The sequence below is a fragment of the Papaver somniferum genome, chromosome 4, assembly GCF_003573695.1.
Source record: "Papaver somniferum cultivar HN1 chromosome 4, ASM357369v1, whole genome shotgun sequence".
Lineage (NCBI taxonomy): Eukaryota > Viridiplantae > Streptophyta > Magnoliopsida > Ranunculales > Papaveraceae > Papaver > Papaver somniferum.
Window position 1 is genome coordinate 145,639,067 of NC_039361.1, and position 27,359 is coordinate 145,666,425.

Sequence of the window (27,359 nt, forward strand, 5' to 3'; positions counted from 1 at the left end):
CTTTCTCTCCTTAATATACCCGAAAGAAAGAGAAGTAAATTAATGGAGGAATGAGAAACGTGCCCGTTACATAAGCAGTTAATGCACGAATAAAAGACGTGCCCAAGTATCTAGGAAAAGTTATCAGGAGTGAGAAGAATATGCGACGATAGTTTTTCTTCAAGGCACCCATTAGACATTCAATCCCGAAGAAAAGGGGCAAATTGTGTACACATATATCTCACTATCAGACACGTGTATATAAAAAGATACGTGGAAAGCATGCAGGCCAAAACATCAAAACATGATGCGCCATGAAACACCAAATAAACCCCGAGGAGTTACTTTATCGCATCCCCAAAAGAGGAGCTAGGATCAACGGTGGAGAGAAAGTTAGCTGACACGGACATGACAGGGGAAGAAGACACTTGTCTGACACGAGCAGACCCCTCAACTACCCACATTAAACACTCTGAGCAGTGTACGTGTCGATCAACCTGTGGAACGAGCGAGGATGCCTCTGCGGGATCAAGGGGCAAACGCAGACCTCTGAGTGATAGACGCAAGGACACAAGAAGATAAGGTTCCAACGGTCATCAGAGATGGGTCCCACATTCTAACCTTATAAATACCCCGTCTCCACCAAGAGGAAAGGGAGGCAGAAGAATCAGGAGGGGAAGGAGAGAGAGAGAGAGTTTGCAAGTGTAAGTTAATCATTTAGAAGAGAGAAACATGTAAACCCAAAAGTCATTCGACTATTCGTGTAACCGTGAAGAATATAGTAAAACAACAAACCCCGTGGACGTAGGCCTTAGTGCTGAACCACGTAAACCTTGGTCTTATTTACATTTCAGCACTTTATGTTTATTTAGCCCCACGGATCTTTACTTATACGTTTTGTTTTCTTTGCTTGTACTTATATCCCGTGCGCAAACGCCTCGCATGGAGTTGTTAGATGAGGCTATGATAAACCCGAAGGTTTTGAGCCAATGAATTAACACTAGGATATCATCATCACAAATCTCCTTAGATGATGATGATTGATTGTGAGCACTCGGATCCCTTCGTGATTTTTGTGTTCACAAAAACAATAATGAGTTTGAAGCTTACCCGTCAACATAAAAGGGAAGTTGCTTTTTAGATATTAATCCGGTAACTTTACGAATCGGTTTATTTCCATCCACAACCATAGAGCAACAACAGGATCAGAAGCTATGTTGTCAACCCAATTCCCATCCTTAGGATCCCATTGAATATTAGAGAGGTGATTCAGAGCGAAATCTTTAGTCACTTCCATACAACTCATCTCTTGTAAAAAAGAAAAAAAAAAATATCAACTTGAAATCATGGATTTAGTCCATATGATAAGAACACCAAAGAAATATATTTCTTAAAAGAGTATCATATTACCTATGATTTTCAATTTCAAATTCTCAAATTCGGACACGATAAAACCCACAGAGCGATTATTGAAGTGAATAGGATAGGCCAAGACAAAAGTCTTCTGCAGATGTGATATATGAAAAGATTTTTTTCCTTGCCCTCCATCCTCGATGAAGCAGATGAATCTACTCTAAAATCTAAATAGAAATACCATGATAACATAGGAAACCATAGTACACAGCAATCTATACAACAACAAAAAACCCAAACTTAAAACCCTAAAATCAATTTGTAAATTACGGAAAACAAAACCCTGAGTCAAGGTGTTGCAAATTTAAGAGTTACCTAAATGAAGACGGCATAGTGTCTCTTTTACATAGAAACTACTATCAAATAGTCCTGTAGTGTTGCGATGCCAACTTATACTTCCTTTATTACAAATAGCTTATTTTCTTAGTTTGTTTTCCTTTCGTATTTAGCTTTCAGTTTTACAAGTTATACTTCCTAGTTTTACATGTTTCCTTAGTTTGTTTGCTTGCTTATCAAGTTTATTCAGCTATATATATAGCTCGATCCTAAACTTGTAACTTATCAGATATCAATATTAAGAAGTTTAATCAATTCGTCACCAAAGGCAAGACTGCTAAGGTTTTATCCTTGTTTTTCTTAGTTCATCGCAGCTTATATTTAGAGTAAAGGTTTAGAACCCTAACACCTGGATCAGAGCAGGTTTAAAATCAAACCCTAAATTCATCAAATTTTTTTCTTTTCTAATGGGTCAGAATTATACAGAAAATCTAAAACTAGTAAATGATGGTCTTACTGAATTGTCTAAAGGCTTTGATAACCTAGTTACTGCTTTGGAAAAACAAAAACTTGAGGAAGAAGAGCGAGACAAGACCAAAGCTATTGGTAAACGTCAACAACATGAAGAAGAACGAGTTGCTCATCAGGAGGACGCAACTGCAAACAACAAAGTTTTAACAGATGCTATCACCACTAGCATATCTACAACTCTCACACAAACTACAACAACTATCAATACTCAGTTAAATGCTGCGCTTCGTGCTGTTTTTGCTGTATATCTGCCTCAGCTAGGAAATAATAATGGTGGTGGCAATGGTACTCCTCCACCTCCAACTGGTAATGGTGCTACACCTGCTGCCAGAGCTAATTCTATCAATCTTAAATTTCCTACTTTTGACGGGGAAGATCCTGATGGGTGGATTTTTAATGCTGATAAGTACTTCGATGTCATCAAGCTGATGATGCCCTTCGAATAACTATTGCTGCTTCAAGTTTGAAAGGTGATGCTAATGTGTGGTATATATGGAAGCAAACTAAAACAACAATTGTGACCTGGTTGGAGTTTTGTGCTCATCTTTATGCACGTTTTGCACCTGAGAAGTTTGTTGATGCTCGTCTGGCTATTAGTACAATTAATCAAGTAGGTACAGTACGAGAACATATACATGCTTTTGAGAAATTATCAAATTTTGTTGATTTTCCGGGGGACTACTTGATCAGCTGCTTTAATCGATCTCTCAAACCTCACATTGGTAGTGTGGTTAAGCTACTTGCGCCTCTAACTTTGAATGACGCCTTTACAAAGGCAATTCATCAAGAAAAGGCTTATGCGTCAGTTAATAAGGTTGTTGCAAGACCACCTTATCGTCCCCCTCCACTTAGAACTGAAGCATCAACTTCTACTACTCCAATTAAGAAGCTCAATCTGCTTCCTGGTTATAAGAAATTAACATGGGAAGAGATGAAATAAAAACGTGAGAAAGGCCAATGTTTCAATTGTGGTGCACCTTTTAAATATGGACATATTTGTCCTACTAATCCAGGATTTTTTCTTTTAGAGATGGATCATCATTCTTCTGAAGGAATCACTGAAATTGAACATCACACTGAAGACCAACAAGTAAGTGAAGATCTTGTTGTTTTGGAATCACCACCATCTTTATCTCTTAACTCACTTTTAGGTTCTCCGTTTCCTAATACTATGCATATCACTGGTTATGCCAAGGCTCGACCTCTCACAATTCTCATAGATTCAGGGTCTACACATAATTTCTTGCATCCCAACATAGCCAAGCATTGTGGCTTTGCAGTTTCATCTGATCCTGTTTTACGTGTAACTGTGGGAAATGGTGGTTATTTAAACACTAAAGGTTCTTGCACTGTCCCTATTTGATTACAAGGTATAATCTTCTACATTGATTTTTATCTGCTAGAGATTAGTGGTTGTCATGCCGTATTGGGAATTCAATGGCTACGCACGTTGGGAGAAATTATTTGGGATTTTGAAAAATTGACCATGCAGTTTAGCATTAATGGAACCGCCGTCACATTAACTGGTAACCAATCTTCATCTGTAATGAATATGGATGTTTCTCCCATGCAGTGTTTATTATCTACAGTAAACTATGGCATTCTATTGGAACTAGTTGTATTAAATACTTCTACCTCCAAGCAATCAGTGTTGTTGCCTGAAATTCAACAACTACTTTCAACTTTTAGTGATATTTTTTCCACTCCAACAACACTACCTCCAGAAAGATTACAAGATCATAAAATTGAGAAGATTGTGAGTGAACTGCAACAAGCTGGGTTTATAAGGCCTAGTTCTAGCCCTTTCTCTTCACCTATTCTTTTGGTTCGAAAGAAGGACGGCTCATGGCGTATGTGTGTATACTATCGTGCTCTTAACAAGATAACCATAAAAGATCGTTACCCAATTCCGGTAGTGGATGAATTGTTGGATGAATTGCATGGTAAGAGAGTCTTTACCAAGTTGGATTTACGATGTGGTTATCACTAGATTCGTGTACATGAAGCTGACATTCCAAAGACAGCTTTCCGTACACATGATGGCCATTACGAGTTTTTGGTCATGCCCTTTGGATTATCTAATGCACCAGCAACATTTCAGAGCTTAATGAATGATATATTCAGGCCTTATTTACGTGAGTTCGTGTTGGTTTTCTTCGATGATATTCTGATCTATAGCGAGGATTTTTCTTCTCATCTCAAGCATCTAGAGTTGGTGTTTACACTCTTACGTAAACACAAATTATTTGTTAAGGAATCCAAATGTACTTTTGCACAAAAGACTGTTGGATACCTTGGTCATTTGATTTCATCCGAATGAGTATTTGTGGAACCAGAGAAGATTCAATGCATTCTTTCTTGGAAACTTCCTTCTACAGTTAAAGAACTTAGGGGATTTTTAGTTTTGGCTGGATATTATACAAAATTCGTGATGGATTTTGGAAAAATAAGTGCTCCTTTAACTCAGTTGTTTAAAAAGGATGCTTTCAAATGGAATGATGAAGCAACTGCTGCTTTCAAATTGCTTCAACAGGCCTTAACTACTACGCCTGTTTTGCTTCTACCAGATTTCTCAAAGGAATTTTATTTGGAGTGTGATGCTTCTGGTGGTGGCATTAGTGCAGTGTTAATGCAATCTGCACGTCCTATAACTTTCTATAGTAAACCTTTATCTGGTAAGAATCTTAACTTATCTGTTTATGACAAAGAAATGCTGACAATTGTATCTGCAGTAAATAACTGGCGACCTTATTTGCTTGGTCGACATTTCAAGATTTATACAGATCATAGAAGTTTGAAATACTTCTTGGAACATCGTCTTTCTTCCATTGAACAACAGAAGTGGGTTTCAAAGTTATCGGGTTATGATTATGAAATCATTTATCGCAGTGGCTCGACAAACAAAGCTGAAGATGCTTTGTCTCGACTTGTTAATCCACAATTATTGGCAATAATTGTACCAATTTTCTCTGGTGTAGATGACATTATTACATAATTTCATAATGATCCAATTTTACGTGCATTAATTGATCAATTGCAGTTCAATCCTAATAGTAAACGTCATTATTCTTACTTAAATGGAGTGTTGCGTTATAAAGGAAGAATTGTGGTTGCCTCTTCTTCAGAATGGTGTAAAAAACTTCTTTATGATTTTCATTCTACGCCATTGGGTGGTCACTCTGGTTACTTGAGAACTTTCAAGAGACTGCAGCATAGTTTTCACTGGTCTGGCATGAAGCAATCAATTAAGGAATTTATTCTACACTGTGAGGTTTGTCAACGCAATAAAACTGAAGCTGTAGCTCCTCCTGGCCTTTTAAGTCCACTGCCAATTCCTTCAGATGTTTGGATTGACATCTCAATGGACTTCATAGATGAATTTCCCCTTTCTCATGGTAAGAGTTCAATCTTGGTAATTGTTGAACGTTTGACAAAATATGCACACTTTGTTGCCTTGTCTCATCCATATTCTTCTAGTACGATAGCTGACTTATTTGTGAAAGAGGTGGTTCGCCTTCATGGAATGCCAAAGACCATCACAAGTGATAGAGATCCTGTCTTCATGAGCAATTTTTGGGACGCCTATTTTGCAATGCAAGAAACTCAACTATACAAGAGCTCAGCTTATCATCCGCAAAGTGATGGTCAAACAGAAGTAACGAATCGTACACTTGAATGTTATCTTCGATGCTTTGCAGGAATGAAACCAAAAGATTGGTTTAAGTGGTTAGCATGGGAAGAATGGTGGTATAACACTAGTTACCACTCTGCCATTAAGATGACACCATATGAAGCTCTTTACAGCCGTCCTCCACCAACAATTTTAGCTTATTTGCCTGGATCCACCCCTGTGAATGATGTGGATTTAAACTTACGTGCCAGAGATCACACACTCAAGCTGCTTAAATCTAACTTAGTTGATGTGCAGGATCGAATGAAGAAATATACTGATTCTCATAGAACTGAACGACAGTTTTCCGTTAATGATTTCGTTTATCTCCGTCTCCAACCTTACAGGCAGATAACAGTTGCTAATGAGTCTTTTTCAAAGCTATCACCTCGTTTTTATGGCCCTTTTAAAGTTCTTGAGAGAATCGGAACTGTGGCATATAAACTGGACTTGCCTAACACAAGTAGAATACATCCAGTCTTTCATGTATCACAATTAAAACTGAAGTTAGGCCCTACTATTGCTGTTGAAGCCACATTGCCTGCCATTATTGATTATGATAAATGGGAGCCAGAAGAAATCTTGGACAAGCAGATGTATAAGAAGGGAAACAAAGTTGCTACAAAGTGGTTGATTAAATGGAAGGGTCACTCTAAAGATGATGCAACTTGGGAAGATGCTTATGATTTTATTGCGTGCTTTCCACAATTAGAGGCTTGAGGACAAGCTTTGTTTTAGGCGGGGTGAGATGTTGCGATGCCAACTTCTACTTCCTTTATTACAAATAACTTATTTGCTTAGTATTTGTTTTCATTTAGCTTTCAGTTTCCTAGTTTTACAGGTTTCCTTAGTTTGTTTACTTGCTTATCAAGTTTTTCAGCTATATATAGCTCGATCCTAAGCTTGTAACTTATGAGATATCAATATTAAGAAGTTTATTCAATTCATTACCAAAGATAGAGACTGCTAACCCCAGGATAAAGGGTTTTATCCTTGTTTTTCTTAGTTCATCGCAGCTTATATTCAGAGTAAAGGTTTAGAACCCTAACATGTGGCTATGAATTTGCGCTTCACGATTCAACGTACGCATAAATTCTTACAAGTAAAGACAGTCACGATTCTCTTCTCGTTTTGAAAACCTTGCTCCCATGTTAAACCAACACGCCAAAAATGAAGGCACTCAATTTCTTAAACAGAAATTGCTGGTGTAATGAAACCAGGCCATTACGAAAAATCATTGATCATACAATAACCTACTAAAGTGGCGCAGCGTATCAACGGTGATTCAGCTCAATCTAGAAATATAGGTTAAATTTCTAGAGACCTGACTTCTTGAATCGAAGAGTTCAATCAAATTCGATGCAAGGCTCTTGAATTGATGACAGAATCAAATCAATGCAAGGCTTTAGAGAAAACTCTAGTGTATTATCTCTTAAAACTGAATGAATAAAACTATCTTACAATCCCTTATTTATATGAACCTATCTTTCCTAAAAATCAAACATCTAAGAAAAGGAATTATAAAAGAAAAAGGAAATCTAAAAAGACCAAAATTAGGAAAGGTATCAAGATGCTGCATCAGGTCCCGCCGGGGAAGAAGGATTCGACCACGAATCTGGAACTGGGTCTGGTGGAACAAAACGTGATAAATAACGAACATTGAAGACATCCGAAGTGTTGATGTTTGCTGGAAGTTGTAGGCGATAAGCATTGTCATTAATTCGTTCCACAACTGTGACAGGACCTATTTTCTTTGCCTTGAGTTTATTATAAGCATGAGCCGGCATTCGATCTTTAGTGAGAAATACCCAAACTTGATCACCTACTTCGAAGAGAACACGACGGCGACGAGAATCAGACGCAACTTTGTACTTTGAGGAGGATGACTCGAGATTGGTAATAACCTTCGTATGAATCGTATGAATGTTGTCTACAAAATCATCAGCTACACCATGAAGACGTGTACGGTCTGGAAGAGTAGATAAATCCAAAGGACCACGAGGGAGAAGACCATAAACGACCTGAAATGGACTGAACCCTGAACTTCTATTAAGTGAATGATTATGAGCAAACTCTGCTTGAGGAAGCTTTGAGTCCCAAGTTTTAATAGAATCTCCCACAAGGCAGCGAAGCAAATTCCCCAAAGATCTATTGGTCACTTCTGTTTGACCGTCCGTTTGAGGATGATAAGCGGAACTCATGTCAAGGCTGGTTCCTAGTAATTTCCATAAAGACCTCCAAAAATGTCCTAAGAATCGAGAATCCCGATCAGAAACGATGGAAGTTGGCAATCCATGGAGTCTGTAAACCTCTCGAAAAAAAAGTGTTGCGACTTGGACTGCATCTGAAGTCTTTTTACATGGAATGAAGTGCACCATCTTGGAGAAACGATCAACAATGACAAAGATTGAATCGAAACCCTTTTGTGTACGAGGAAGACCCATCACAAAGTCCATACTGATGTCCGTCCATGGTTGTGTTGGAATAGGGAGAGGAAGGTATAGACCGACATTCGTGGAATGACCTTTTGATGTCTGACACACTGTGCAACGTTCGACAAAACGCTCAACATCACGTCTCAATGCAGGCCAAAAATAAGACTGAGAAAGTAAATACAACGTCCGGTCGCGACCAATGTGTCCTTCATTATGTGTTTCAGCAACAAGTTTAAGACGGAGGCTGCAGTCTGGAATGCAAAGACGACTGTCTCGAAAAAGAAAGCCATCGTGCATAGTGAAATCTCGAGAAAGACCATTCTGTACGTCAAGAAGAACTCGACCAAAGAAGTCATCAGACTCATATAAATCAGCAAAGGTGGAAAATCCCGGAACTGATACATGAAGAACGCTCAGCAAAGAATGGCGACGACTCAGGGCATCAGCAACTCGATTAGAAACACCTGACGTGTGTTTGATAACAAACGTAAATTGTTGCAAGTAAGATATCCATGATGCGTGACGAGCTGAGATTTTATCTTGACTGTTCAGGTGTTTTAAAGCATCATGATCTGTGTAAAGAACAAATTCTTTATGGAAAAGATAATGTCTCCAGTGTTTGATTGCTTGAACCACTGCATAAAATTCCACATCGTAAGTACTATAACGTAGACGAGCTCCAGCCAGTTTTTCACTGAAGAAGGCAATAGGTTTGTTGCGTTGGCTCAAGACAGCACCAATGCCCAACTTAGAAGCATCACTATGAAGTTCAAAAACTTGAGTAAAATCTGGAAGAGCTAGAATAGGTGCTGATAACAATTTCGTCTTAATGATCTCAAAAGCTGTAGTTGCTTCGGCAGTCCAAGTGAAGACACTATCATGACGAATACAATCAGTGATAGGTGCCATCAAACTGCTAAATTGCGGCACAAATCTTCGATAAAAAGATGCTAGACCATGAAAACTTCGAGTTTCAGATAAAGTAGTAGGAGTAGGCCAAGATTTTATTGCTTCTACCTTGCTCGGATCGACGGCTAGACCTTGTGCTGAGACGATGTATCCAAGGAAGTGAACCTCAGGAGAGCCAAACTCACACTTTTTTTGTGTGGCAAATAGTCGATCTCGACGGAGAACAAGAAGTACTTCTCTTAAGTGTGCAAGATGTTCAGTGAAGGACTTACTAAATATGAGAATATCATCAAAATAAACAACTACAAACTTACCTATGAAGGGCCGAAGAGATTGATTCATAACACGCATGAAAGTGCTTGGTGCATTGGACAAGCCAAAGGGCATGACAAGCCATTCAAAAAGTCCTTCGCGAGTTTTAAAAGCCGTCTTCCATTCATCTCCTGGGCGGATCCGTATCTGATGATAACCACTTCGAAGATCCAGTTTAGAGAAAATCGTTGCAGCTCCAATTTGATCTAATAGATCGTCGAGACGGGGAATGGGAAATCTATAGCGTACTGTAATTTTATTTATAGCACGGCTGTCGACACACATCCTCCAAGATCCATCCTTCTTTGGTATAAGCAAAGCTGGGACTGCACACGGACTCAAGCTTTCACGTAAATATCCCTTCAACACAAGTTCCTCAACCTGTCGTCTAAGTTCTTCATGCTCACTCGGACTCATACGATAATGAGCTCTATTAGGAAGAACAGCATCTGGAATTAGATCAATATGGTGTTGAATATCTCCGAGTGGAGGAAGGCCGGGTGGTAACTCATTAGGAAAAACATCCTGAAACTCTTCCAATAGTCTTTGAAAATGTTCTGGAGGTGACGGCAAAGACTTTCTGACAACCGAATTGATCAATATTAGAACATATCTTTCTTCGCGAAGTGTTTCTTCAAAAGCTTTTTGCTGCAAGAAAAGGACTGGAGCTGATGGTGTATGTTGTTTCTCGGGCAAAGAAGGTTGTAGAGTGAAATTGCGATTATTGTAACGAAAACTGTAGGTATTACGATAGCCATCATGTTGTACTCGAAGATCAGATAACCAAGGACGTCCTAAAAGTAGATGGCAAGCATCCATTGGAGCAATATCACAATGAATTTGATCCTTATACGAATCTCCCACCGAAAAAGAAATCAATGCTCGTCGAGTTATGAGTACATCAGTATTCCGATCCAACCATGCCAACTTGTAGGGGTTAGGATGTAGTTCTGTTGATAATTGAAGTTTGGTTACAACCTCCTCAGCAATGACGTTTTCACTACTACCAGAATCAATTATGAAGTTACACACCTTGCCTCCAATAGTACACTTTGAGTGAAAAAGATTATGTCGTTGAGGGTTGATATCTGTTCCACGCGGAGCTAAACACACACGTCGCAACATTAATGCTGGTCCGCTATCTGCTTTAAGAACCTCTACTTCATCCTGTGGCTCTGTAGTTTCCTCATCGTAAATTACTTCAACGTCATTACCAGCAGTGTCAAGGAGGAGGCCTCTTTTGTTTCTAGTGGGGCAGGAAGACTGTCGATGACCTAAATCTCCACAAGAAAAGCAACGAATTGAGTTTGGTCGAGTTTGTCGAGTGTCAAGAGCTGGAACAATGGGTGTGTCTGCTTTGACAGATATAGCGTCATCTGTCGCAGTCGGAGTCTGATTTGGTCGAGAAGAACGAACAGTAGACCATGATGAGAAGGATAATTTAGTTTGCGCCTCAATAGTCAAAGCTTGCTGATGTGCTTCTGACAGTGTTGATGGATGGAAGAGATTGATTGTGTGTTGGATCTGTTGTCGTAATCCTGCTGTAAACCGTGCCACCAGTTGACGCTCAGAGTCTTGTATATCAACTCGATTGAGAAGTAAAAAAAATTCAGTAGAGTAGTCAGCCACAGATCGATTTCCCTGACGGATGGTATGGAGACGCTGAAACATTAGCTGGTCATAATTGTAAGGCAAGAATGTTTTCTTAAGTTTTGATGAAAGTTTATCCCATGACATAATCTTTGGTTTTCCAAGACGTGCACGAGTTGTCTTCAATTGTGTCCACCAGGCAGCTGCTCTGCCACGAAAACGCATTGTTAAGACAGGAACACATTGATCCATTGGAACTCGTTTGAATTCTAGGATTTCTTCTACCGTGACTATCCAATCGAGTAGTTCTTCAGCTGAAGAATTTCCATGAAACTCTGGTATCTCGGTTTTGAAACCCGATTCCCAATGAATATGAGCTGCTGCGTTTGGTACGTTATCTGGTGCTAGAGTACGGTTGGTGTGTAGAGGAGCAAAGGGATTAACGTCGTCTGCAAACGGGTTTTCTTCGTCATCAACATCGTCTCTGGTACTGTTAACGTGAGCAACATGCTCGCGTACGGCTGGTGCTGGTTGTTGAACCAGAAGGGTTTGGAGGGCAGTTGTGATGGAAGCCATCTGGGCTTGTAGCTCAGTAATGGCGTCACGATTGATTTCTGCTGCAGTACGAACTGGTGTTCGACGAGGTCTCACCATTGTAGTGACAGACAAAGAACGTAGCCTGTCTCTGATACCAACCTGGCGCAGCGTATCAATGGTGATTCAGCTCAATCTAGAAATATAGGTTAAATTTCTAGAGACCTGACTTCTTGAATCGAAGAGTTCAATCAAATTCGATGCAAGGCTCTTGAATTGATGACAGAATCAAATCAATGCAAGGCTTTAGAGAAAACTCTAGTGTATTATCTCTTAAAACTGAATGAATAAAACTATCTTACAATCCCTTATTTATATGAACCTATCTTTCCTAAAAATCAAACATCTAAGAAAAGGAATTATAAAAGAAAAAGGAAATCTAAAAAGACCAAAAATAGGAAAGGTATCAAGATGCTGCATCAGGTCCCGCCGGGGAAGAAGGATTCGACCACGAATCTGGAACTGGGTCTGGTGGAACAAAACGTGATAAATAACGAACATTGAAGACATCCGAAGTGTTGATGTTTGCTGGAAGTTGTAGGCGATAAGCATTGTCATTAATTCGTTCCACAACTGTGACAGGACCTATTTTCTTTGCCTTGAGTTTATTATAAGCATGAGCCGGCATTCGATCTTTAGTGAGAAATACCCAAACTTGATCACCTACTTCGAAGAGAACACGACGGCGACGAGAATCAGACGCAGCTTTGTACTTTGAGGAGGATGACTCGAGATTGGTAATAACCTTCGTATGAATCGTATGAATGTTGTCTACAAAATCATCAGCTACACCATGAAGACGTGTACGGTCTGGAAGAGTAGATAAATCCAAAGGACCACGAGGGAGAAGACCATAAACGACCTGAAATGGACTGAACCCTGAACTTCTATTAAGTGAATGATTATGAGCAAACTCTGCTTGAGGAAGCTTTGAGTCCCAAGTTTTAATAGAATCTCCCACAAGGCAGCGAAGCAAATTCCCCAAAGATCTATTGGTCACTTCTGTTTGACCGTCCGTTTGAGGATGATAAGCGGAACTCATGTCAAGGCTGGTTCCTAGTAATTTCCATAAAGACCTCCAAAAATGTCCTAAGAATCGAGAATCCCGATCAGAAACGATGGAAGTTGGCAATCCATGGAGTCTGTAAACCTCTCGAAAAAAAAGTGTTGCGACTTGGACTGCATCTGAAGTCTTTTTACATGGAATGAAGTGCACCATCTTGGAGAAACGATCAACAATGACAAAGATTGAATCGAAACCCTTTTGTGTACGAGGAAGACCCATCACAAAGTCCATAATGATGTCCGTCCATAGTTGTGTTGGAATAGGGAGAGGAAGGTATAGACCGGCATTCGTGGAATGACCTTTTGATGTCTGACACACTGTGCAACGTTCGACAAAACGCTCAACATCACGTCTCAATGCAGGCCAAAAATAAGACTGAGAAAGTAAATACAACGTCCGGTCGCGACCAATGTGTCCTTCATTATGTGTTTCAGCAACAAGTTTAAGACGGAGGCTGCAGTCTGGAATGCAAAGACGACTGTCTCGAAAAAGAAAGCCATCGTGCATAGTGAAATCTCGAGAAAGACCATTCTGTACGTCAAGAAGAACTCGACCAAAGAAGTCATCAGACTCATATAAATCAGCAAAGGTGGAAAATCCCGGAACTGATACATGAAGAACGCTCAGCAAAGAATGGCGACGACTCAGGGCATCAGCAACTCGATTAGAAACACCTGACGTGTGTTTGATAACAAACGTAAATTGTTGCAAGTAAGATATCCATGATGCGTGACGAGCTGAGATTTTATCTTGACTGTTCAGGTGTTTTAAAGCATCATGATCTGTGTAAAGAACAAATTCTTTATGGAAAAGATAATGTCTCCAGTGTTTGATTGCTTGAACCACTGCATAAAATTCCACATCGTAAGTACTATAACGTAGACGAGCTCCAGCCAGTTTTTCACTGAAGAAGGCAATAGGTTTGTTGCGTTGGCTCAAGACAGCACCAATGCCCAACTTAGAAGCATCACTATGAAGTTCAAAAACTTGAGTAAAATCTGGAAGAGCTAGAATAGGTGCTGATAACAATTTCGTCTTAATGATCTCAAAAGCTGTAGTTGCTTCGGCAGTCCAAGTGAAGACACTATCATGACGAATACAATCAGTGATAGGTGCCATCAAACTGCTAAATTGCGGCACAAATCTTCGATAAAAAGATGCTAGACCATGAAAACTTCGAGTTTCAGATAAAGTAGTAGGAGTAGGCCAAGATTTTATTGCTTCTACCTTGCTTGGATCGACGGCTAGACCTTGTGCTGAGACGATGTATCCAAGGAAGTGAACCTCAGGAGAGCCAAACTCACACTTTTTTTGTGTGGCAAATAGTCGATCTCGACGGAGAACAAGAAGTACTTCTCTTAAGTGTGCAAGATGTTCAGTGAAGGACTTACTAAATATGAGAATATCATCAAAATAAACAACTACAAACTTACCTATGAAGGGCCGAAGAGATTGATTCATAACACGCATGAAAGTGCTTGGTGCATTGGACAAGCCAAAGGGCATGACAAGCCATTCAAAAAGTCCTTCGCGAGTTTTAAAAGCCGTCTTCCATTCATCTCCTGGGCGGATCCGTATCTGATGATAACCACTTCGAAGATCCAGTTTAGAGAAAATCGTTGCAGCTCCAATTTGATCTAATAGATCGTCGAGACGGGGAATGGGAAATCTATAGCGTACTGTAATTTTATTTATAGCACGGCTGTCGACACACATCCTCCAAGATCCATCCTTCTTTGGTATAAGCAAAGCTGGGACTGCACACGGACTCAAGCTTTCACGTAAATATCCCTTCAACACAAGTTCCTCAACCTGTCGTCTAAGTTCTTCATGCTCACTCGGACTCATACGATAATGAGCTCTATTAGGAAGAACAGCATCTGGAATTAGATCAATATGGTGTTGAATATCTCTGAGTGGAGGAAGGCCGGGTGGTAACTCATTAGGAAAAACATCCTGAAACTCTTCCAATAGTCTTTGAAAATGTTCTAGAGGTGACGGCAAAGACTTTCTGACAACCGAATTGATCAATATTAGAACATATCTTTCTTCGCGAAGTGTTTCTTCAAAAGCTTTTTGCTGCAAGAAAAGGACTGGAGCTGATGGTGTATGTTGTTTCTCGGGCAAAGAAGGTTGTAGAGTGAAATTGCGATTATTGTAACGAAAACTGTAGGTATTACGATAGCCATCATGTTGTACTCGAAGATCAGATAACCAAGGACGTCCTAAAAGTAGATGGCAAGCATCCATTGGAGCAATATCACAATGAATTTGATCCTTATACGAATCTCCCACCGAAAAAGAAATCAATGCTCGTCGAGTTATGAGTACATCAGTATTCCGATCCAACCATGCCAACTTGTAGGGGTTAGGATGTAGTTCTGTTGATAATTGAAGTTTGGTTACAACCTCCTCAGCAATGACGTTTTCACTACTACCAGAATCAATTATGAAGTTACACACCTTGCCTCCAATAGTACACTTTGAGTGAAAAATATTATGTCGTTGAGGGTTGATATCTGTTCCACGCGGAGCTAAACACACACGTCGCAACATTAATGCTGGTCCGCTATCTGCTTTAAGAACCTCTACTTCATCCTGTGGCTCTGTAGTTTCCTCATCGTAAATTACTTCAACGTCATTACCAGCAGTGTCAAGGAGGAGGCCTCTTCTGTTTCTAGTGGGGCAGGAAGACTGTCGATGACCTAAATCTCCACAAGAAAAGCAACGAATTGAGTTTGGTCGAGTTTGTCGAGTGTCAAGAGCTGGAACAATGGGTGTGTCTGCTTTGACAGATATAGCGTCATCTGTCGCAGTCGGAGTCTGATTTGGTCGAGAAGAACGAACAGTAGACCATGATGAGAAGGATAATTTAGTTTGCGCCTCAATAGTCAAAGCTTGCTGATGTGCTTCTGACAGTGTTGATGGATGAAAGAGATTGATTGTGTGTTGGATCTGTTGTCGTAATCCTGCTGTAAACCGTGCCACCAGTTGACGCTCAGAGTCTTGTATATCAACTCGATTGAGAAGTAAAAAAAATTCAGTAGAGTAGTCAGCCACAGATCGATTTCCCTGACGGATGGTATGGAGACGCTGAAACATTAGCTGGTCATAATTGTAAGGCAAGAATGTTTTCTTAAGTTTTGATGAAAGTTTATCCCATGACATAATCTTTGGTTTTCCAAGACGTGCACGAGTTGTCTTCAATTGTGTCCACCAGGCAGCTGCTCTGCCACGAAAACGCATTGTTAAGACAGGAACACATTGATCCATTGGAACTCGTTTGAATTCTAGGATTTCTTCTACCGTGACTATCCAATCGAGCAGTTCTTCAGCTGAAGAATTTCCATGAAACTCTGGTATCTCGGTTTTGAAACCCGATTCCCAATGAATATGAGCTGCTGCGTTTGGTACGTTATCTGGTGCTAGAGTACGGTTGGTGTGTAGAGGAGCAAAGGGATTAACGTCGTCTGCAAACGGGTTTTCTTCGTCATCAACATCGTCTCTGGTACTGTTAACGTGAGCAACATGCTCGCGTACGGCTGGTGCTGGTTGTTGAACCAGAAGGGTTTGGAGGGCAGTTGTGATGGAAGCCATCTGGGCTTGTAGCTCAGTAATGGCGTCACGATTGATTTCTGCTGCAGTACGAACTGGTGTTCGACGAGGTCTCACCATTGTAGTGACAGACAAAGAACGTAGCCTGTCTCTGATACCAACCTGGCGCAGCGTATCAACGGTGATTCAGCTCAATCTAGAAATATAGGTTAAATTTCTAGAGACCTGACTTCTTGAATCGAAGAGTTCAATCAAATTCGATGCAAGGCTCTTGAATTGATGTCAGAATCAAATCAATGCAAGGCTTTAGAGAAAACTCTAGTGTATTATCTCTTAAAACTGAATGAATAAAACTATCTTACAATCCCTTATTTATATGAACCTATCTTTCCTAAAAATCAAACATCTAAGAAAAGGAATTATAAAAGAAAAAGGAAATCTAAAAAGACCAAAATTAGGAAAGGTATCAAGATGCTGCATCATAAAGTTATTGTATTTATGTACCCAAAATCCTACAACTAAAGATTCATCCACAAAAATGAATGTCCAATAACTCCAATCCCATAACATTAGACCCCATTGGGAAAATGGCTGCTAGCTCCGGGTCCTGTTTCGACTAACCTAAGACTAACTTGTTCTTCTGTAAAAAAGATTCAATGGAAAACCAAAAAGCACATTCTAAATAAACGTCCATTTTATTCATAAAATTATTTACAAAGACACAACACCCACCAGCAGATACGGTGTCTACATTGGACGCATGATAGAAGCTTTCATCATCATCGCTTTAGCTCACTCTCGCTATCTCACTATAGAGAAGGGAGTGATACAACAAAGGATGGAATTTCGTTAAATAGTAGAAACATACATACATTACTCCCAAGCAAAACCCTTTAAATTACAAAAATCCAACTTAATACTTCGTCTCCAGAGTTCAGAGTCCCACTGATTTCAAGCTTTCCGTCTTCCTGGGGCTGCAATACATGGTACCAAACACTGGTTTAGCGAATCTTTACGACAAGAAGTTCACCCAAGGTTAAGTTACTTACTGGACATACCTTGTGTAAATGTCACCACGGATTGGGTTAGGGATGGTAGCAGAGTTGGGATCCTGAATGTGACCAACCTTTCTTAGAAACGACTTGCCGATGAATTTATCGGTTTCTGCAATCACATAGTCAGGTTGTTCCAGCTCGGGCAGTGTTTCCCTTTTCTTCTTGCTTACCTGCACAGATGGCGAGTAAGCCAGTTGCTGTTTGGCAGTGTGTGCTCCGAACGTAAGGGCCAACACAACCATACCCATTGTCACATAAATCGGTACATAATCCCCTTTCATTGGACTTGCTGCCCCTCTGTTTCACCAAATTTAATAATCCATCATCCATGGGTTCATGATAAAAGTGTAAGAATGAAAAACATGACTTGTCATTAGCAACACAAGATAAGAAACCTTGGCTTGTTAGAATGAGGATTGGTTACGACGTGTTGCGCATGATGAGGAATCGCTGCAACTGCAGGTTTCGACTTTGGGACGGTGGACGTCACAAACATCCTATTTCCTTCGATTCTTTTCAGCATTGTCCTCCAGTATGTCTTCACCCAAACCACAAATGTAAAAACAAAAATAAGTAAATTGTTTTCAACGTAACACGATAAACCAAACAATTATATCGAAAAAGATAAATTCATGTTAAATTGTTTATATTGCACATGTTTAAAATTACATCTCTCCACGACTGGTACAGAAAAAAAACTTACGGATACTCTGCAAGCCATGATTAAACGAAGAGAAATTTCCAAAGTGATCGAACAACAAAACCTACAAAATCGATTAGTTTGAAGAACCTGGAAATTTGTTAAGAACAGATTAGAAGCCAATTAAAGAACAGATTAAGTTTGTTTAGTTTATTGAGATCAAAGAGGTCAGAATATATGCAACATGGGGCGTGTATTTAAACGAAAAAAAAGTGTCTCATATTGAGACACGTGGCACACGAAGGACCAGACATCCGACATGTGATGGTTAGTTACAAGATTGGAAGACCATAGAATTCTCTGGAAACGGTCAGTTCTGTAGCCCGCTTTTTATTCAAAATCGAAATATCTGGAAGTGTTTTAATGGCACCCACCAGAAGAAGCGAGAAACTGCTTCTTAACCCTATCCACACAAGAAAGTATACAATTAATTTTGATTCCCGGAGTATCCGTTTTTCGGCCGTAAATCCTCTCCCTCTGTTCCTCTGTCTCGACCAATAAAATGTCGCCACATGTGCTCATTACTTCCTGCTGTTAAAGGAGTTGATGAGATAAAACGCCTCCACAGAAAAAATCAAGAGCTCTTCGTCGTCTTTTTTCTATTCCCACTCCAGAATTTAGACTCAGAACCAGATTCTTTGAACGTCCATCACAAATTTTATCCATCACCAACATACCCAATTTGAAATCCAAAACCTCTAATCGTTGTTGGACCTCAGTTCCACAGTTGAGACTTGATGTTGATGTTGTTGGAAGGAATTAGATTACAAAATTAACGAACCATGAATTGAAGAATACAAAAAAGAAATCAACATAATATACATTCGGGTTTTGTTTTTACATTTCTTTGGAGAGATTCGACTAGAAAATCCAATTGTTCTTATATGTGTTTGGGTTTTGATTGTTGTTCATTTCTATAACCATTGTTGGATTTTTATTTTTATCTTTTTTAAAGTACAAAGTATCCGTTCAGGTAAAGGTTTTGATCTCTTCACACAGAAACGAGATTCATAACAAACGACAATTGTTTAGACTCATGTTTCATCCATGATTGATTTCTAAAATAACAGAGAACCCTTAAAAATAAGAACCGGTTTTGAATACGGTGACTTCTGAGAAAATATACAGTGATCTTGACGGCCGTTATACCCTGTTAATATGGCATACACGTGGCGCCATATGATAAGTCGGGACAGAGGAGCAGAGGGATTGTGGGTATAGAGGATCCCCACCCCGTTTTTTCCCTAGCAAAGATTATTAGTAGCTATTTGAAAACGGCTCACAAGCAGCATGCAAAATGAACCACCGAAGAATTACGAGACAGGCCCAACCACATTGAGAAAATCTCAAGCAAGCAATAACCCCCCAAAAAAAAGACTGAACCTGGAAAGAGATTAATTGACCCCAAAAAAGTTGGGTGATGACTAGTTTTGAATACAGGTAAAGAAGAAGTGAAACTTGTAAATCTCAGTAAAAACATCTGCAAGCTAATAATTCTTGACGCTCGAAAATCCATTTTACCATGAACAGTGAGACTTGTACAATCTTAAATAAGCTCCCTTGTAGTCCCAAAAAGTTTCATTTGAATGTCGGCAACAATAACGATATACAGTTCCCGCAAATATACATGTAAGCAAAAATGTGGCAGTTGGGCTCACGAGAAGTTTTAGAGGAACAACAAAGTGTTGGATATTTTCAACAAACCCTTAAATTGTAGGCGCTATAGAAGAATTCGGTGATCGACCTGATCGGTCAGGTCGCGGGGGTCTAGGAGGCAGTGCCCCCTAGCAGAGTGCGAACAGAAATATCGTTTTCCATAGGACACCATTGTTGTCTGAAGGAAGAGATGTCTATTCACTCTGAAAAGATGCATGTTGGAGATGAAGAATCATCTTCAACGGATGTGTAATACTCCATAAATAGCGTCCTAGTTTTCCTTTCAAAACACACCTAAACTCTCTCTGTTTTCTCTCTAACAAGCATCATCAGAAACTAAACATGTGTGTTCTTGGTTGGATCAAGGTTGTACAAGCTCTGAATCCAACATTGTTGTGGGGCTTCAAGTATCCTGACGGAAATATTCATTGACCTATTTGTACTCGCCAATCTAACTGGGAAGAGTCGAATAATTGTTGAAAAGAGTATATTATTAGAGCCTTGAACCTAGAGACAACATTCTTTTCTTCACCATGTTTCAGTGTCAATTTTCCAACACAACGATTATGTTAGTTGATTCCCACTCAAAAGAATAAATAAATTATAGTTGCATCTGCGGTGACTGTTCATAGTTGGAAGCCTATTTAATATGTTTTGACTACCGCAACCTCTTGCATGCTTCAATGACCCAATCCCTCACCTAGTAAAAGACCCAATATAGGTAGATGGGCACGCCTCAAGTAAACATCCAAAAACCTCAGCAAAATTTTCCAAGTTATTCACATCCGGCATCCCCAATAGCAAACATATTGCTTCTAATTTTCCAATCTATAGGAAATTCGAAAAATAGAAGATTGTACCCAGGCTATCTAATTTTGTTAATGTCAGCCTTTAAAAACGCCAAATGTCATCGCCAAATTGAAAATGACTAATCTTATATTATTTTCCTCGGACTTACAAACCAATCATCAAGATAACCTCCACTGCTTCAGTGAATACAATGGTTATAACTTCAAAATCAGTAAGGAAAGAACAGGACACTTTGGTGTATTCCTTTTGACCGATAAATCTGCAGTATGAGATGCCATTAACGAGCACAAACGAAAAAAAAAATAAAATAAAATAAAATAAAGTAGAAATTGACGTTTAGTCCCAAAGTTACTGGGCTTGCGACGTTTTAGTCCCCTCATCTCAGGCCTAGTACTCTCTAGTCCAAAAAAGCGTCGTCTCAAACAATTTAATCCAAATATGGACGAGTTAGTCCAAAATTGTGACCGATCCCGATTTTCCTGTATTTCCAATATCCCGTAACTACCCTTGAGACGATTCCATACATAAAACGAGGATTTGAAATTGAAAATTTCAGACCTCAAACATGAATTCAAAACAGGGAGCCGGACAAAGAAGAAATTTGTAGGCGATTTAACAGTTTCACAGAGAAATTTGGTTGCGATTCAACTTCAAGTTACTGGTAAAGTGTAGTTACGGGATTATTTTTTATCTCAGATTTGAATTCACGACAGGTTTCAGAGATAGATCGATCCATAATTCAAATTCAGTTTCAGCGATTTAACAGTTTCAGACAGATTCATAGAGGTTAGGTTGGATTTCATCGTTTCTGATATTTAACGGAATTCAACTTCAGGTTAGTTCTGTTTTTGCTTCATCGTTGAATCTCTTTTCTGATATTTAGTTTTTTTGATTTTATCAGTTGATAATATGAATTCAATCTGTTACATCTTATTGTTTGTATGTTATTGATTTGATTTTTGTTATATTTTAGCTTTTGATTTTCGTTAAATGATTTTGATTACTTTTTTTTGGTGTTTGGTGTTATGATGCATGATATGAAATCGAACTGATATTAGATCATATGCTTTTGGTTTATTCAATTATGTGTTCTAGTAAGATTCTGAAGCTTGTATCTTCGATTAATCGATGAAGTAGTTTTGATTTTAAGTTTACTGTTATTTGATTTTTGTCTTTGATTAAATGTGTACTTTCTTGTACACTCTTCAAGTTTTAGGTTATGCGAATCTGAAACTATTATTATATCTTTTGTTATATGTAGGTGTATCAAATATGTCTGATAAGTTTGTTCATGCTGTTTTGAATCATGATGAGCATTCTGCTGCGTTTCGTGTTAATACTTTTATCATCGTTGATGAATTGAAGCATTTTTCCTGTAAGCAGTGGAGGTCTTTGTCCCCTTGGAGTATACGTTTTTCCTATATGGATACTAATCAAATAGTTTTTATACAAGGTGATATACAACTTCAAGGTTTAGTTGCTCTTGTTATTCAGATGAACAATGAAGATTTCTATTTGAATGTTAATGTGATTCCGAAGCATACTGGTTGTAGCACTAGTTCAAGGTCTTTGTCTCATTCTAATTCTGGTTGTAGAAGTAGTTCTGGTGCTAGTACTTCAAACTCTTGTGTAAGTGAAAGTCCTAAGCTTGTAAGGGTGGTCGATCATGACGCGGACAAGGCCAAGCCTCTCATTATCGATGAATGGCGTTATGTTTTTGACAATATTGGTAAAGAATTTGTGGGTGGTGTTAAAGCTGTAAGGATTGTTGTTGATCGGTACAAGATGTGTACTGGTTACAAGATTCTTATTCTTAAAAACGACAAGACTCATTTTACTGCGAAGTGCGAAGAAGATGGTTGTGGTTGGAGGATTCACTTTGGGCCTGTGAATGGTGACATTTCTCGGTTTGTGCTGAAAGATTCTAACGTTATTCACAGGTTAGTGGTGTTGACTTATTTTCTTGATCCATGTTATTGATTTTTAGGTTTTAATATGTAGACTTGTTTTAGGTGTACATTGTGGTGCACATTACTTGTTGTAGGCTTTTTAGGTGGCACATTGTGGTGTAAATTTCATATTCTTTCTTGGTTTGTGCTTTCTTTTTGCATGTGTGTTGTTGTTTTTGAGATTTTATTAGATGTACAATGTGGTGCACATTACTTATTCCAGATTGATTTTTTTTTGTAGCTGTGGTGTTGGTTTGAGGTTGAAGAGTCCTGTGGTGACAACCAAGTTAGTTAAGCATTTGATCGCTGACAGTATACAGGGTGATCCTACTTTAAAACCCAAACAAATCATGTCACTCTTTAAGAAGACTTATGGGTCCAATGTTAAGTATCACCATGCTCGTAGAGGGAAAGAAGTTGTATTTGAAGATCAATATGGTGACGACGAGAAGTCGTATAGCGATTTAAATTGGTATGTGAAAGCTATTGAGCAAACTAATCCTGATAGCTTTGTGAAACTTGAAGTTGATGAAGAAACTGGAAGATTTAAGAGCATTTTCATCTGTTTCGGTGCTTGCAAGCATAGCTATAGGTATCCCAGTCCCATGATTTACTTGGACGCTACTTTCCTCATTGGTAGATTCAGGGGTACTTTGATGGCCGCAACATGTGTCAATGGAAATGATGGTTTTTACCCATATTCCTTTGCCATTGTTTTATCTGAAAACAAAGACAATTGGTTTTGGTTTCTGGATAATCTTCAACAAGTGGTCGATGATCGTCCGATTGTTTTCCTTAGTGATCGTCACGAAGGACTTCTGCAGGGAATTCCAAGAGCATTTCCTGGTTCATATCACAGCTATTGCTTTTACCACATCAAGTGCAATCTCCCTATTGGAAAAGGTGATGCGAATTACAATGCCGTTATTGATTTGTTTTACAAAGCTGCTTACTCTTACACAGCAGCGAACTTTGAAGAAGCTTTGCGGGGCATGCATGTAATTGGTTGTGGACATGTTGTTAATTAACTCAGGGCCATTCCAAAGGAGAAATGGGCAAATGCATTTTTCCCTGTATGCAGATATGCTGCTCACTCTTCATCTATTGCCGAGTCATTCAATAACTGGATTCTTGAGTTCAAAAAGCTGTATGCTTTTGCTCTTCTCAATTTGATACGGTGAGTTTTATGTTTAGTGTTTCATTCATTTATTTTTTACTATCGTACACATGGATTTGCTTGATGTGTACATACTTGTACATATGTTATATCTGTGATTCTGCAACTGTGTGTACATTGTTGTACACATGGATTTCCTTAATGTGTATATTGTTGTACACATGTTTTATTTGTATTTCTTATATATCATGTTTTGATTTTATGTTTTGTGTTTTTATTATCTTAGTTTGAAGGTTATGCAGATGAATTCTAAGAAAAGGGTATAAGGTCTTGAAAATTTTAATACTAGGCTCACTCCCGTATATGAGGATTTACTGAACGAGAACATCAACATTGGTCGTACTTGGACTGTTGTTGAGTCTATGGAAAGATTGTATGAAGTCAGGTCTCCCCGCACTAATTTTGTAGATCGGTTGGAGAGAACTTGTACGTGTCACAGGTGGCAAGCAATTGTTTTCCCTGCGCACATGCTTGTGTTGCCATTCAATCTACAAGGGAGGACATCTATTCATTTGTTGAGACATACTTCACCACTGAATGGTACAACATGACATACCAAGAGATCATCTTGCCAATCCCCAATTATGACAAGCCGCAGTCTTATGATCCTAGTGATAGGATTATTGTTCCTATTCATGTGCCTCCATCCGGTAGACGAAGAGAACAATGTTTCAAGAAGGATTGGGAGACGCAAAAGAGGCCTATGATGTGCACAAAGTGCTTCACTCTTGGTCACCAAAACAGAGCCACCTGCCCCATGCCTTGATGCTTTTTATTATGTTTGATTTGTTTGAAAGATTCTATGTTTTTTGGTTTTTACTTTTGGTAATGTCTTTTCATTTTTCTATTCATGGATAATTAGTGTCAGGATTTGTGTACCATTATGTACACCTTCCTGTGCACTTCACTTTTCTTACCTGTCTTTTTACATGTGTAGCATTATGTACACCTTGTTGTACAATGGATGCTACTAGTTTATTTTGTTTAGTAATATTTTATCTTTTCAGTTCTAATGCCAGTAATTAGTTTTTATTTTTGTTGTTTAATGATTGATACTAAGTTATTACTTTTTCTATTTTATGTTTCTGTTAGTACATGTGTACCATTATGTACACCTTCCTGTACCATTGCCTGTCAGATTTTCTACTCTGTCAGAAATTGTGCACAATCATGTACACCTTAATATTTCCTAACCTGTAATACATACCTTAGTACTGACAAAAGTCTATTTTCAAAACATCAATATTGAAACTAATAAAAAACATTAATTCAAGGTCTTTATAATAGTGATAAGTCTTAAACAGAAAGTTGAAAACTGAAATTTAAAAATTTGTCTGAAGATTAAAAATTTTTAATAGAAATTCAGAAAGTGATCTTGAATGAAGATTAAAAACTCTTCTTCCTATTCAATGGTTGCTTTCCTGTAGTCTTGCGCCATTGATTATGCTCCTTGTCTTTCGCTATATCCCACACCTTTTCATACCATCCGACTTTTGTCAACATCTTGGCCACCAATTTTGATCTCATTTGCTGACAAATATCTTCGGCCCTCTGCTGACCTTTTTCCATACCTTTTGTTGTCTTCATACTTCGTTTCATAAATTAACAGGTATATATTAGACAGTCCGGGTTGATTCCTTGTGAAGGTCATGTCATGATGTTTAATTCGTGCTCTTCTATAGGTGGGTGACTCTTCGATGCTCTCTTCTTGTTGAGTTCCACTTGTACTACATCTGCTAGTTTCTTTGCATCGTCTTGATATGACTGCTCATTTTCTGAGTGTAACGAGTTATACCATTTCCATTTCTTAGATTCGAAATCAAAATTCAAAAGCGACCAGTGCAATCCCATCCTCGTTCGATCTGTAGAGTGATTGATAGGGATTACAAGAACTTCCAGATTCTCAGGCATGTCCCGTATGAAATCAACCACAAGCTTTTACACCTCGCTGGTGACATGACATAGTACTGCAATTAATAATTTGTTAGAAAACAAAATTAATTAGGCTCACCTTAATCAGAAAACTAACAAGCACGTACACTACTACAGAAAACTAACAAATCAAACATTGTAGGCCTGAAAACAGACCGTATATCCATGTATGATATACAGGTGTACACCTATGTACACACCTATATAAATCTAACAATCAAGAATTAGCAGACCATGTGTCAATCATAGATGCATATTGGTGTACATCTATGTACGTAGCTAAATAAATCACCATTTGTCAATCATATATGCATATTGGTGTATATCAATGTACACATCTAAAGAAATCTAAAAACACATAGAAAACGCCATTTCAATTAGGTGTACAACTATGTACACAATATTAAAGTAACTATATATGACATTTCTTATTTGTTTTGAGAAACTTACACATGCAGAAGGACTCATAATTTCACAGCTCAGGTACTTTTTGTCATCTGGATGACGAATGCTATCTCTGACAAGTGCTCTTCTACGTCGATGGATGTAGAACTGGAGTACCTCTTGGTCCAGATATTTGTTGAACATCAGTTCACGAAGTACTCTTCCATCAATCAAAATATCTTCCTTGACTGTTGGATCATCCAGTCTTGTTAGTTGCCAAGCTACAGAGCTGCGGAAACATAAAGGAAATGTTAACATGGTGTACAAAGTTGTGCACATAATTTTTTTTATAAGATTCAATCATAGTGTTTTGTGAACTTACTCCATGCTTGTATAGTCGAAGAATTTTTGTATCCTTTTTTTGTCCTGTCCTGGTTGCATAACATGGTATAGTGGTGATAGATGAACATCTGGCAATGGATTGTGAGGACGATATACATCTCCCTTTCTCTTTATTGGGGCAGGATAGCCTGGTTCTTGTCCCTCTTTGATCCCCTTGCCTTTTGGATCTTCTTTTATCACAACTCGTTTGGTTTTACCCTCGGCATTGAATTCAGGATCTAGCTTTCTTTTTGCATTTCTCTTTTGTGGTGTCTCGGATAACTTGCCAGCGGCTTGTGTCTTCAACATCTCTGCTTCCTTCATCCTCCCTGCTCTTGTGCTCACTAGAGTCGTCTTCTCTTCTTCTACCTCTTGACTGCTAAAAAATTCACTAGGATTTTGTTTAATGAACTGCACTGCTTCTTCAATGATCCTTTCTCGTACATATTCATTGGATAATGATTTTTGCGACGACTCTTCTTTTGGATCTTCCTGGCTCAATAATGCAAAGCTTGGACAATCATGGAGGATCAGGGTTGCCATCTTTTCTTTCACTTCAGATGGTGTCGTTCTGTAACAACCTTTTTCAAGCTTTACGAACACAGTTTCAGACAAGTTATATAGAAGGTCCTCAATTGATGTATAAGTCTCATTCTGTGATTCTTCTCCTTGTGTGAGTAAAAGGACTTCTTTAGGATCCAACTGACATATGGCTTTAGCTGCAATTATAGTAGCTTCATCAATTTCAGCTATTCGAGTGTCATCCATCACATTCTGGTCATCAAGGTTCACTTGGTCTTGTTTATCTTCATTGATTACACTTATCTTTGGCATAGAAGTACTGAAAAATGAAATTTTTATGAGAATTTTCAATGGTGTACAGAGTTTTACACCAATGTACAGGTATGTACACAAATTCAGAAGAAGTCATAAAGGTTTACATCCTTGTACACACGTACTGAAAACAAAAAATATATATATATAT

At 38.7% G+C, this 27,359-nt stretch overlaps 1 protein-coding gene across 1 annotated transcript; it reads right to left on the minus strand.

Moving 5' to 3' along the window:
* Window positions 1-17,004: 17,004 nt before the first annotated feature.
* LOC113274337 lies at window positions 17,005-18,261 on the minus strand. The gene is made up of 4 exons (XM_026523751.1): window positions 18,089-18,261; window positions 17,781-17,923; window positions 17,389-17,682; window positions 17,005-17,304 (listed from the first exon to the last, which is right to left on the minus strand). Exons 1-4 carry the CDS (start codon window positions 18,104-18,106, stop codon window positions 17,265-17,267), a joined length of 495 nt encoding a protein of 164 aa, XP_026379536.1. The 5' UTR covers window positions 18,107-18,261; the 3' UTR covers window positions 17,005-17,264.
* Between the last annotated feature and the right edge of the window lie 9,098 nt (window positions 18,262-27,359).

What these genes read in the sequence shown, in the direction of transcription:
- LOC113274337 (XM_026523751.1), bottom strand. An exon ending in CCTCATTCTAACAAGCCAAG is followed by an intron (nt 17,683 to 17,780) that starts GTTTCTTATCTT and finishes TTGGTGAAACAG; the next exon opens with AGGGGCAGCAAGTCCAATGA. An exon ending in CGTGGTGACATTTACACAAG is followed by an intron (nt 17,305 to 17,388) that starts GTATGTCCAGTA and finishes CATGTATTGCAG; the next exon opens with CCCCAGGAAGACGGAAAGCT.